The sequence below is a fragment of the Mesoplodon bidens genome, assembly GCF_964165515.1.
Source record: "Mesoplodon bidens genome assembly, chromosome: 18".
Lineage (NCBI taxonomy): Eukaryota > Metazoa > Chordata > Mammalia > Artiodactyla > Ziphiidae > Mesoplodon > Mesoplodon bidens.
In genome coordinates this window covers 37,855,457-37,866,880 of record NC_138175.1, presented here as the reverse complement: position 1 = coordinate 37,866,880, position 11,424 = coordinate 37,855,457, and the positions used below count along the sequence as shown (strand labels likewise).

The 11,424-nt window shown below is 36.5% G+C and overlaps 1 protein-coding gene across 2 annotated transcripts in view; it reads right to left on the bottom strand.

Annotated features, from left to right (window-relative positions):
• Positions 1 to 1,062: 1,062 nt before the first annotated feature.
• VPS35 (VPS35 retromer complex component) overlaps positions 1,063 to 11,424 on the bottom strand; it is a 33,655-nt gene continuing 23,293 nt past the window's right edge. For both annotated transcript variants that reach the window (XM_081217274.1, XM_081217273.1), the window contains exons 9-17: positions 10,955 to 11,051; positions 10,701 to 10,849; positions 9,048 to 9,255; positions 8,480 to 8,635; positions 6,479 to 6,601; positions 4,263 to 4,442; positions 3,516 to 3,755; positions 2,667 to 2,810; positions 1,063 to 2,029 (exon numbers count right to left, since the gene is read on the bottom strand). In XM_081217274.1, coding sequence (XP_081073400.1) covers positions 1,850 to 2,029; positions 2,667 to 2,810; positions 3,516 to 3,755; positions 4,263 to 4,442; positions 6,479 to 6,601; positions 8,480 to 8,635; positions 9,048 to 9,255; positions 10,701 to 10,849; positions 10,955 to 11,051 — 1,477 coding nt within the window. In that variant the 3' untranslated portion in view covers positions 1,063 to 1,849. The remainder of the gene's footprint in view (positions 2,030 to 2,666; positions 2,811 to 3,515; positions 3,756 to 4,262; positions 4,443 to 6,478; positions 6,602 to 8,479; positions 8,636 to 9,047; positions 9,256 to 10,700; positions 10,850 to 10,954; positions 11,052 to 11,424) is intronic.

Below are 11,424 nucleotides of genomic sequence, written 5' to 3'. Positions count from 1 at the left end.
ATAATGTTGTCTATGGGGACTTCCCTGATAGCATAGTGGTTGGGAATCCGCCTGCCAATGAAGGGGACATAGGTTCAATCCCTGGTCCGGGAAGATTCCCACATGCTGCGGAACAACTAAGCCCGTGTGCCACAACTGAGCCCAAGTGCCGCAAATACTGAGGCCTGTGCACCTGGAGCCCGTGCTCCGCAACAAAGGGAGGCCACCGCAATGAGAAGCCTGCGCACTGCAGCGAGGAACGGCCCCGCTCGCAGCAACTAGGGAGGGCCCATGCGAAGCAGCGAAGACCCAACACAGCCATAAATAAATAAATAAATAAACATATACATTTTATTTAAGAAAAAAATGTCTATGGAATTTCCATCTAGGGCGTTGTTATTCAAAGTGTGGTCCCTGGACTGGCAATATGGTGTGTGTGTGTGGGGGGGGGGTACCTGGGGGTTTATTTGAAATATACACTCTTGGGCCCCACCCCGGACCTGGTGAATTCCAGAATCTGCATCTTACCAAGATTCCCATGTGATTTGTATGTTTGATAAAGCTTGAAAATCATTGGTCCAGGGGATGTGTAGGAAGGTAAAAATAGTTGACAAAAAGGGTTTTGTGACACCCATCTCCTGTGGATGTATCCTATTTAAGGCTTAAAATCATTGCAGCTCAAGCTTATATAATTTTACCAAATTTGCACACACTATCCTATCAATCCATTTTATTCCCAGCTAAACTCCCAAATTGCTGATCCAGAAAACTGTGAGATAAATGACTGTTTTAAGACACTAAGTTTTGGGATAATTTGTCACACAATAGATAACTAATATGGGTGGAAGCCTTTTGGGAGTTTATGTGGAGGTATCATTACTAGGAAAGCAGAGTAAGGCTGAAGAAAGCAAATGAGTAAACATGACTAAAAGAGTAGATGGTGTCCTGCTCAATAAGTGTTTAAAACAAGTGAACAGTTGAACAAGTGAGTGTTGTGAACGTGAGAATATACAATAAACTCCATACACATTCTACTAGTTCCTTTTATGAATCAAGGGAGTATGAAAGGAAGAAGGACCAAAATTGTTAATAGCAACTTTTATTGTTTCACTGGTGAAAAAAAAATCATAATTGCATGATGCATTTCCCCCTAAATTTACAACAATGAAGGTTATACATAAATTATATAGATCACAAATTTTCTATTTTATACTATTTAGAACAAAATTATTTTGATAAATATGTCCAGAGGACAACCTAAGTTCTTAATGGATGGCTGAGTCCAAATATGCAAAATATAGCTTCTGGTTTGGACCATGGTGCTTTAAAATTCTCAAACATGCATTAATATACTCTAATTTTAGGGAAAATATTACACATGGCCTTATCTTGCATTTCAGAAGAAGCCCAAGCTGCATTTCACAAACAGTATTCCTTTCCTCTAAATTAATCTCAGAACAGAGAGACAGACACTTTCTGGTTAGTACTCCCAAGTAATGAAGGAAATTACACACTCAACAATGAAACAAAACAGAAAAAAAGGAAGGAGAGCTTCATTAGTTACAGAGATAAGTGGGGTTTTTTTGGCTTTTTTTGTTTGCTTTTTTTAAACAGATCGCAGGAATTTAAAATAGCAGATCAATCATGCTACTTAGGGTGATCAGACAGACCTGAACACTTATGAAGTGAATAATTTTATTAAGGTCTTGAAGGTGAGTGTCTGGAGGTACTGGGTAAAACACACCACAGGTAAGAAATGGGAAACCTACCTCAGCATTTCTGAAAGGCACAATCTATGGAAGGGAAGCCTAGTATAATAAAACCCTTACTGGATGTACATGGAAAGGAGGATGGTGAGCCTGGCTCCTTTCTAAAGGATGAGACCCTCATAAATTGGCCCCTCAGATTCCGGTGATTCCCGCCTCAAGCGCAAATGCTCCAGTGTGTTATGAAAATGTTTGTTAATCTGCTCTGTTTCTTCACTGGACTCAAGATTTGGGAGGTCTTCTCGAATCTTTTGGATAAGCTGATTCAAAACCTGAATCGTGACCTACAAAAGAACAATTTTACCATCAAGCATGTACCACACACACACACACACAAAGTAATTTAATAAAAATGTTTTGAGGAGCTTGTGTTACTCTCAGCAGTTACCAGATTTTGAAAAACAAGAAAAAAAAAAAAAAAAGAGATGAGAACATGATTCCTGGTTTGAGCAACAACTACTGGCCATTCATCCAAAACGACAACCGAAAAAAAAAAAGCTTAATGAAAATACAGAAAATCATAAACCAGTAAAAGAACAAAAGCAAAATTTTATTTAACCTACAAACATTGATCCATCCTTTATTTGGGAATTATTCTACACTTGTATGGGATGACAATCAGCCTACTATTCAGCATTTGTAAATTATTTTTTATTTTTTAAACAGAGTGACTATTTTATAAAATATTCATAAACAAAAGAGATAAGAATTTTCTTGCACATAATGAGCTCTTCTGTAAGATGCATCTATATAGACAGAGAAGAATTTTGGAGAATGAAAGAGACCACTAGGTCGATTCTCCAAACTCTGACCCTTGTAAACAAAAAAGAAAAGTATCAGGATGATAAACTTTTGTATGTATCAAATCTAAGAGTAGGGCAGGAAAATAATTAGTTCACTAACAATTTATTATTCACTTACCGCATCATTTTCCTTTTCATAAAAATAGATATATCTGTTCAGAATTTCTATAAAAAGTTGCACTTGTAAAGAGGGGTCCATGCACTGATTTGCTATTTTTAGAGCTTTCTTTAGGCATTCCATTACCCTCTTGCCTCCGTGAAGCTAGAATAAAGGGAGTGAGAGGAGTATTAAAGAGATTAATGAATCACAAATGTCCCATTTCACACAAAGAAATACACACACTACAGTGGCTCTTTCATATTTTAAAAGGACAAAACCAATTTAAATCCTCTTCATTTTTTAAAGTACACAGCTATATTTTATTTTATTTTATTTATTTTTTTTGGAGTACGCAGGCCTCTCACTGTTGTGGCCTCTCCCGTTGCGCAGCACAGGCTCCGGACGCACAGGCTCAGCGGCCACAGCTCACGGGCCCAGCCGCTCCGCGGCATGTGGGATCTTCCCGGACCGGGGCACGAACCCGCGTCCCCTGCATCAGCAGGCAGACTCTCAACCACTGCGCCACCACGGAAGCCCACACAGCTATATTTTAAAACAAATATATTATTTGTTTTATATATTTATATATAAATATATATATATATATATTTATGTATTTTGTGTATTTTTTAAAGATAGTGGTACAAACTTGCTATGTTACAAAATCCTCAAAGTGGAGGCTTCACCACAGGATGTAACTCTATATGTTACTGTCCATTTCGTTTAACAAAACAAAGCAATATTCTTTGTCAGGTTTCCAAGCACTGCACATGTTTCACCTCCAAGGCAAAAGGCCCCAGCAGCTGTGCCCTATCAATGATCCTCTCTCCTCTAACACTGTTGGTTAGGAATAACCTCCCACCTTACCTCCTCCCCATTTTTGTCTGTGTTTCTGCCAGACCAGAAGAGATGTGCACAGGTGCTCACAGCTCGGCCCTGATCAGGTTTCTTCAGAAGTTTGGATGCAGCAAGAGCACACTGAGTCCTCAAGGGTTCATGATTTTCTTCACTGAAGCACTTCATCCTCTCAAAAGTACCAATGATCAAGGTGATGGCCGCCAGCTGTGCTTTGGAATCGCTGATTTCATCTTCATACAGAGAAAATGCCTGGTACACACAAAGCAGAAGTGACCTTTAGGGACCAACCATCTACTAGAGCATTTTTCAAAGTACTGCCCATCAAAGCCCCATCCTGTGAGTCATTCAGATCAGAATATGGTTCAGATCAGAATATGCAGTGCCCTCCCTTGGAGAGGCACAAGACAAAGATGCTGACAAGTTGCAACAAGAAACTTGTTTTAACTTTTGTTTAATCCAGGGTTCCCAAAATGAATTAACAAAGGAATTTTTTTCCCCCATGAAACAGTTTTTACCATGACCCACTGGAAAATCTTCAATCTCATTAGCACCCAGTAACTGATCAATTTTCCTGCTCCAAACCAGTCAATAAAACTATAGTGTTAAAAAACATAGTATTTCCCATCAAGATGGTGAGAAAGGGGTAGTTATAAATTCAGTGAAGAGTAAATCCATGTGCACCACCACCATTAACTACAGACAGGTGACTGAACAGAGCAAACGGATTAAACATCCCAGAAAGAGAGCAGATCACACCTGGGACATAAATTCATATGCTACTGTTTCATGATTTTCAAAACCAATTTCTCCAGCAGCTAGAGCGCCCTGAAGAAAAAGTCTTAAGGGTAATTCTGCCAGCTCTGCTTTGATCAAAGCACTGATAGTCTGGTGAGCAAATGAAAAAATCTTCTGGCATTTCTTTTCCCATTTGTCATCCTAAAACAAGAAAAAATAGTTTAAATTACCTTAAGTTCAAGATTAACTTGCTTCAGAATATTCATTTTATATAAAATGTCTATAGAACAAACAGGAAAAGTGTTAAAATTGAGTTCACAGTTTTCCTGCTATCTTCTATCTCATCTGTGGAGTACACAAGGAAATCAAGCAGGACGTCTTCTCAAAACATCCATTTGAGGTCACTGGCTTTGCAATTTTTATATACTTGGTATCTGTTTTTTTGCATCAGAAAAAGCAACATATTCCCAAATTGGACAAAATTAGGAAAATACACAAAAGAATTTTTAAAAACTTAAAACCATCCCTAAACCTACCACCCAGCAATAATCACTGATAACATTCTAATGTTAATGTCTTCCTTTCTTTTTTCTATGCAAATATAATGTAACTGGGATCCTTTGTGTATGGTTTTCTACTTTACTTACTGAAGAGTTAAATTGGGCTCATGCTGCATGTAATTTGTATTCAACTTCTTTTCTTTCACTTATTTTGTCATAATTTTCCTCATGATACTAAAGTTATTTAAAATCATTTTAATCACTAGAAGATGTTCCACAAACTGGATATAGCATAATTTACTTAACTACTTCCTTTTGGAAATAAATGTAATATAACAAATGGTCTGTAAACACAAAGCTTTATTGAATCCCTAATTTTTTCTTTAGTATAAATTCTTAGAAGTGGAAATACTGGATTTTTTAAGGCTCTAGTTACACACTGCCAGAGTTTTCTAGAAAGACTGTAGTAATTCACATTCCCACCATTACTAGATGAGAATGAATTCTCATCACACCACGGCCATTGCTGAACCTTATTTTTCTTTTTTCTTTACCAGTTTGATTTCTAAAAAGGTTCACTGTTATAATTAGTAGTGAAGTTAAATATTTTATCCATGTTTGACCATCCAAATTTCTTATTAATGCAATTGATTCTTTTCACTTTTAAGAGAGGATAATAGTCACAGACTTTTACAAGGACAAAATGCAATAATCCCAGTTTATACTCCTTGGCACAATGTACGGCACATAGTAAGTAAATGCTCATTGCTTTTTTTATTGTTACATTCACAAACATCTATCCATAAAATACTGGGAAAAAGGAACTACATGAGAGGCTGGCCTCATAAAAACTGGCCAAAGGCATGCTATGTCATACTGGTAAGTCTAATGAATATACCTTGTTTCTCCATTATTAGAAAATTAAGTTTATGGTGTTTGTTCCTTAATATAAACCTGACTATCCAACTTTCAGGTACATTAGGTTAGGGTTTTTTTTTTTTGGCTGGGCCGTGAGGCTTGTGGGATTTTAGTTCCCCAATCAGGGATGCAACCTGGGCCCTCGGCAGTGAAAGCACAGAGTCCTAACCACTGGACAGCCAGGGAACTCCCAGATCAGGATATTTGCTACAAAAGTACACCACTGAAGACTTAGCCATAATCCTGTTTGTAAAAGGACTAAGCTCATTAAAAAATGTACACAACTCATAAAGTTATTCAATTACAGGCTTTTAGAGAGCAGCAATTATGCAATGCTGGGCCCTTTCATTAGGCAAAGCTAACGTGAATTAGATCTGATTTGTTATGTACTGCAACCTCTGAATAAGATTATTGTATCACTTCAGAATTAGTACTTCATAAAGACTCCCAAGAAAATAAAATCGTTCTTGAGAAACTAAAGCATTCTGAGCCATTTTGTAATAAACTTATAGATGTCTCACAAGTGATCTTTAGACACAGGAAAAACTTCTAATATAAATTTAAACTGTTTTAATCTTTCATTCTAAGTGTTTTTTATGTGATTCCTCAACTAGTATGTAATCTACCAACATCACTATTGTCAATAGTGATACTTAAGTGTAACACAGGATGAGTAATGAATTGAGAGTTATTGAAACTGGGATTTTATTACACCATTATCTATTTGTATATGTTTGAAATTTTCTATAATGATAAACTAAAACACATACACAGAGGAAAAAGGGAAAAAATTAGTGACATACTTAAAAGTAAACCCACCACTTTAGAATTCTCTTTGTAGCGAAAAGCCAGCTGGTAAGCTGCAAATACCAAAGGTGGCAGTGTGAAGCGAATCCGTTGATTTCCACCAGCTCCAAAATGTTTTCGTGCTGTGTTTAAAATCTGCCCAAAACAAACAAAAGCCATTAATCTTCTCTGTAATTATAGAAACTATTATTAATCATTTATAAAATTAAATGGGAGCTCTAATCATCATGATTGCTACCATTTTTTGAATATATATGATATACCAGACTTCATGGTATACTTTTACATTTCTTATCTTGCCGAGTCATCACAATCACCTTAGAGACAAATACTAACCCCATTTCACAAATGGGGAAGACTGAGGTTCAGAGAGGTTGTATAACTTGCCCAAAGTTACATAGCTAGTCAGGGGCAGATATAAATACACATTCATATACACATGTAAGAAGTATACTGTGTTGATAAAGAGCACAGGCTCTGAAGACAGATACATTTAAAAGTAGATTCTAACACTTACTATCTATGTGACCCTGGGCACATTAATATTTACCTCCTCTTAGCTGTAAGTTTCATTTGAAAAATGGGGTAGTATATTTCTCTTAGGGTTGCTGGGAAGATCAAGTAACAGATGTAAAGTGTTACCAGTACTAACACAAGGCATGTACTCAAAATATTGGCTATTATTATGATACCAAAAAATATGCATATTGCTGGTATATCACACCTCCTACTTCAGAAAAATATTAAGACCATCTAAGTCAAGGGAAATGGTAATACACTTTTAAAAAGAGCCATTAGTAAACAAATGTCTGGTTGTTTCAGAAAAAAACCACAAGAATTCATGAAATAACTTAATATGTGTGTCACAGTGTGTGACATATTCAGGTTTTGTAAATTTCTCTGACAGTCATAGATGGATAGGAAGAGAATGCACTCCCCCTTGGGGAAGTCACAGCTAATGATCCTCACCCTAAAGGTGTTTCTGTACATGGCATAACCAACTGGCCACAGGTGGAAAGCATACTTCCTAACTACTACATTTGGTATACAACAAAAAATGAAAACACACATAGGCCATGTGACACAGAAACATAAGGGAATCAGTTAAAACATCTGAACAATGGAGCCAGCCACTAGGTATAGATCACACACAGTGCACAGATTATCTGACACTAAGCCAAGTCGAAGACTATCGCACTACCAACAGAAATCAGCTTCTTTTTCACAATGGCTATGAAGAAATACGAGAGTGTCAACTATGACAAAGTCAACACAGGAAGACAGTCAGGACTCATCCTCAAATAAAGGTGTTCTTCGTTACTAACACTTAGCCTCATGCATCCAACAGTGGTTAAACTACTTTGCCCAAATGATAATTAGGCAGCCATATGTGCTACCTTTCATAAACATAAATTATCCAGTATCAGTCACCAATACTCCTACTCAGGCAACATGTTTTATTCATTTCACAAAGGTTTATTGAGGACTAAGGATAAAGAAAGGGAGAATCTCATCTGATTGTTTTTTGCCAGGAAAAGGGGGTTAAGAAAAAGGCAATTTTAATTTTCAAGTCTTCACACATTTTCCATGTGGCAAACACAAACAACTTCTATTTGCAAACCTTGGAAACATATACACAGTTGAATATAAGCATTTTACTCATACTTTAAAAGTTTATCATGAAAAACAAATGAACAATTCTAAAAGCAACACACAGTTCAAAAAGAAAATAAACATGGACTGATTATAGGACACCCAACTACAGGAAGAGAGGTTTTTCTACAATTCTTAAGAAGTCTTCAAAAGAAATGACAGCAACAAACTTGTTCTTCATAAGCTCCAGAAGTTTACAAACAATTATGCATTTAATCATAAAGTTCAGTTAATCTCTTATTCAGTTTCAATTCTTTCAAAACCTTTTAATCCCACAAGCTGGATTAGACCATTTGAGACACATCTACACATGACTTCACTAGAAGTTGTTGAAGGGGTATAGTAAGAGTTAACTCATACCAAGTACTGCTGATCAGGGTCCTCAGACCGTAGAAGATGAATGAATCTGCCCACAAGGCTCTGCTCATCAGCAAAGTCCTCTGGGTCAGGGTCTTCTACAGGTTGATCTGGCTGATCCTGAATCAACGTGGATACCAAATTCATTATGGAATCCACCTGTATCATGGGAGACAGAAACCCACTGGGGTGAAACAATCAGCATATAATGCCACTGACAAAAGCGTTTCTAGTTGTGTAAAGTAGTTACAAAATAGTATCAACAACATAATTCCTTCTTCTGTATGAAAGTATATGCATGTTGGTACACATATAAACATCTAGAAAGAGACACACCAAATGTTAATCAATAGTTAATCAATGGACCTCTCTTCCTGGTGGGATTACAGTTATTTTATAATTTCTTCTTTATACATCCCCAATTTTCTCATTTATATAATGAATAAGCTACTAGTAACTTTTTTTAGTAGTGAATTACCCTCCCCGTCCATCTCATGTGTTTGTCTCAAGGTCTAAAACCATAACTACATTGTCTCTGTTTTTCTAATAAAGCATGTGGGTATTCTCTTACCTGGTCTTGAGAGACAATTTCTGTGTTATAATCCAGAACATTACTAAGCACATAACAACTCATGCTTTTTCTGGACTCATAGTCAAAGTACTCAAAGAGTGGGTGAAAATGTTTTAATTTCAAGACTGTTAAAATATTGTTGTAAGTGTCAACAGGTATCTTCAAAAGTCTGGTGAGCTCCTTTGAAACTGCACTACTGGTAGCAATACTGCAAAAAGAAAAACAGCAGCCCTTTAGTGAATGAAATTAACTTCTTATATACACAAACATCACTTGATTCACAAAAATTTGAAATTTTTCATTTATAATATTAAAGGAAATGGGTCAAGTGAATCACACCACCCCAAAACACCCCAATGACTTCCAAGAGAGGTCTATCAGGTGTCTGTCTAAACACATTTATTCATCTATTAATGTCCTATTGATACAATAAGTTATGCTAGTCTCCAATTCATAAACAGGTTGTATACCTGGAGTTAAAATGCCTGTCTAGAATGTGGTATTTCTAAGGGAAGTATTTTAAGTGGTAGTTAGGTTTCTAGGGCAGCCAATAAGCACCGCATATTCAGGGTGACAAAGCCATGCAAATATAGCAATTCAACAAAATAGAAAAATACATAAAATTATTTCTTCTGCATCAGATGTTGATGATTAAGGAAAAGCAGGATGAAATTAGGAACATTCCGTGGGGGCTGAGGAATATCCAGGCATTTATAAGACCTTTAGAGGTTGGGATTTCTAATTTTTTATTTTGTCTAATTTTACTTTAAAACTCACTTAGTGGGGGAAGATATATAGATACATCACTTATTCAAGATCTGGAATGTTTTTCAGTTCACAAAAAATGGGAGTGACAAAAAGAAAAAGGGGGAATAAAAAGAGGTAAAAGAAAAAGAAGAAATCTTCCAGATGTTAACTAAACCACTGGAGGAGAGATGGAAAGCGGAAAGATTACGTGAGTATATCTAGGGGCCTGTATATACAGGGCAAGGAGGGGCAAGGAGGGGCCTAGATTGGGCAAGGAGGGGTATAGGGCAAGGAGGGGCCTAAATTGACTGCATGTTCAGAAGCAGTGAAGGATGGGACAGTAAGAGGACTGCTGGGAAAACATAACAGGATCAGAACTGCCCACAGTGGCCACTAGAGGATGCAACAGGTTCAGGACAGCATAGTTGAAGAAGATGCAAGTAGACAACAGATTATACTATCCTTGATGGTATCAAAATCAAAGCTCAAAATAGAGAAAAATTTAAACCAATTAATTTTCACACCTTAAATACATACATGCCTCCTTAATTTTTTCACTACTTACTCATCTGTAGGAAACCACTTCTCATGGAAATACTGCTTGATATAAATAGCTTCCTTACCAGTTTAAAAACTAACTCACCCATATATACAAAGCGGTCTGAATTGGAGACACTGGTTCCTGAAGACTGCTATGGTCTATGAGTGCCACTACTTGATCAATGTACACAGCCAAGCAGTTGGTTGCCACTTTCTGCCCTGATTAGTACCAAGCATGTCGATCTAACAAATACTTAAAACAAGATGAACGCTAACATTTCAAAAAGGAATTGTGAAAGAAAAATAAATCTGGGACAAAAAAGTCCTTTACAAAGGTTTTTACAAAAATGTTTAACTTTGACTTACTGTTCGAGGTTGAGCTTATTAAATATCTCCACTGTTGTTTCTAGAACTTTATCAACATAGTCCACACGATCAGGATAACACTTCATAGCGAGATTAATGAGAGAGACTTGTAAAGATACAACGTCCTCCGAAGGCATGTCTTGTCTAGACTGGAATGTTCAGAAAACCATGGAATTTATTTTAAACAATTAGAAAAGGAACTACCACCTGAGAAGTTTGAAGTTTTGAGAACTTAGGAACAAAGCCATACAAACCTGTATTACTGTAGCCACCTGCTGTGAAAATATGTCAAAAAGTTTAATATCTGTTGGAATTCCAGGTCCATCTTCACGGTGAGCAAATAAAGCTAATCTAAAAGAGAAAATAATCTTTATTTAAAAGGATATAGGGATCTGGGTAGTGGGATCATAGATGACATTTTATTGTTTATGCTTTTCTGTATTTTCTCCAAGTGTATTTCCCCTAGAACCTTTCTCCTAAAAAGATTTTTAAAAAGGACATGGAACGTAGCTGACCATTCCCTCAATTCATTTTTAATGGAACAGTTTTACCAATGATGCCTTATTTCACTGCATTCTTACTTTATACCATACACAACAAATTTTCAACAGGCCAATTCTGCCAAATTATTAAGTAGATATGGATAGAAATGTATTAAATGTGACAAACGTATTCAACAGCCATGATTATAAAAAATAATCTTTAAAATATAAAAAGTACCTAG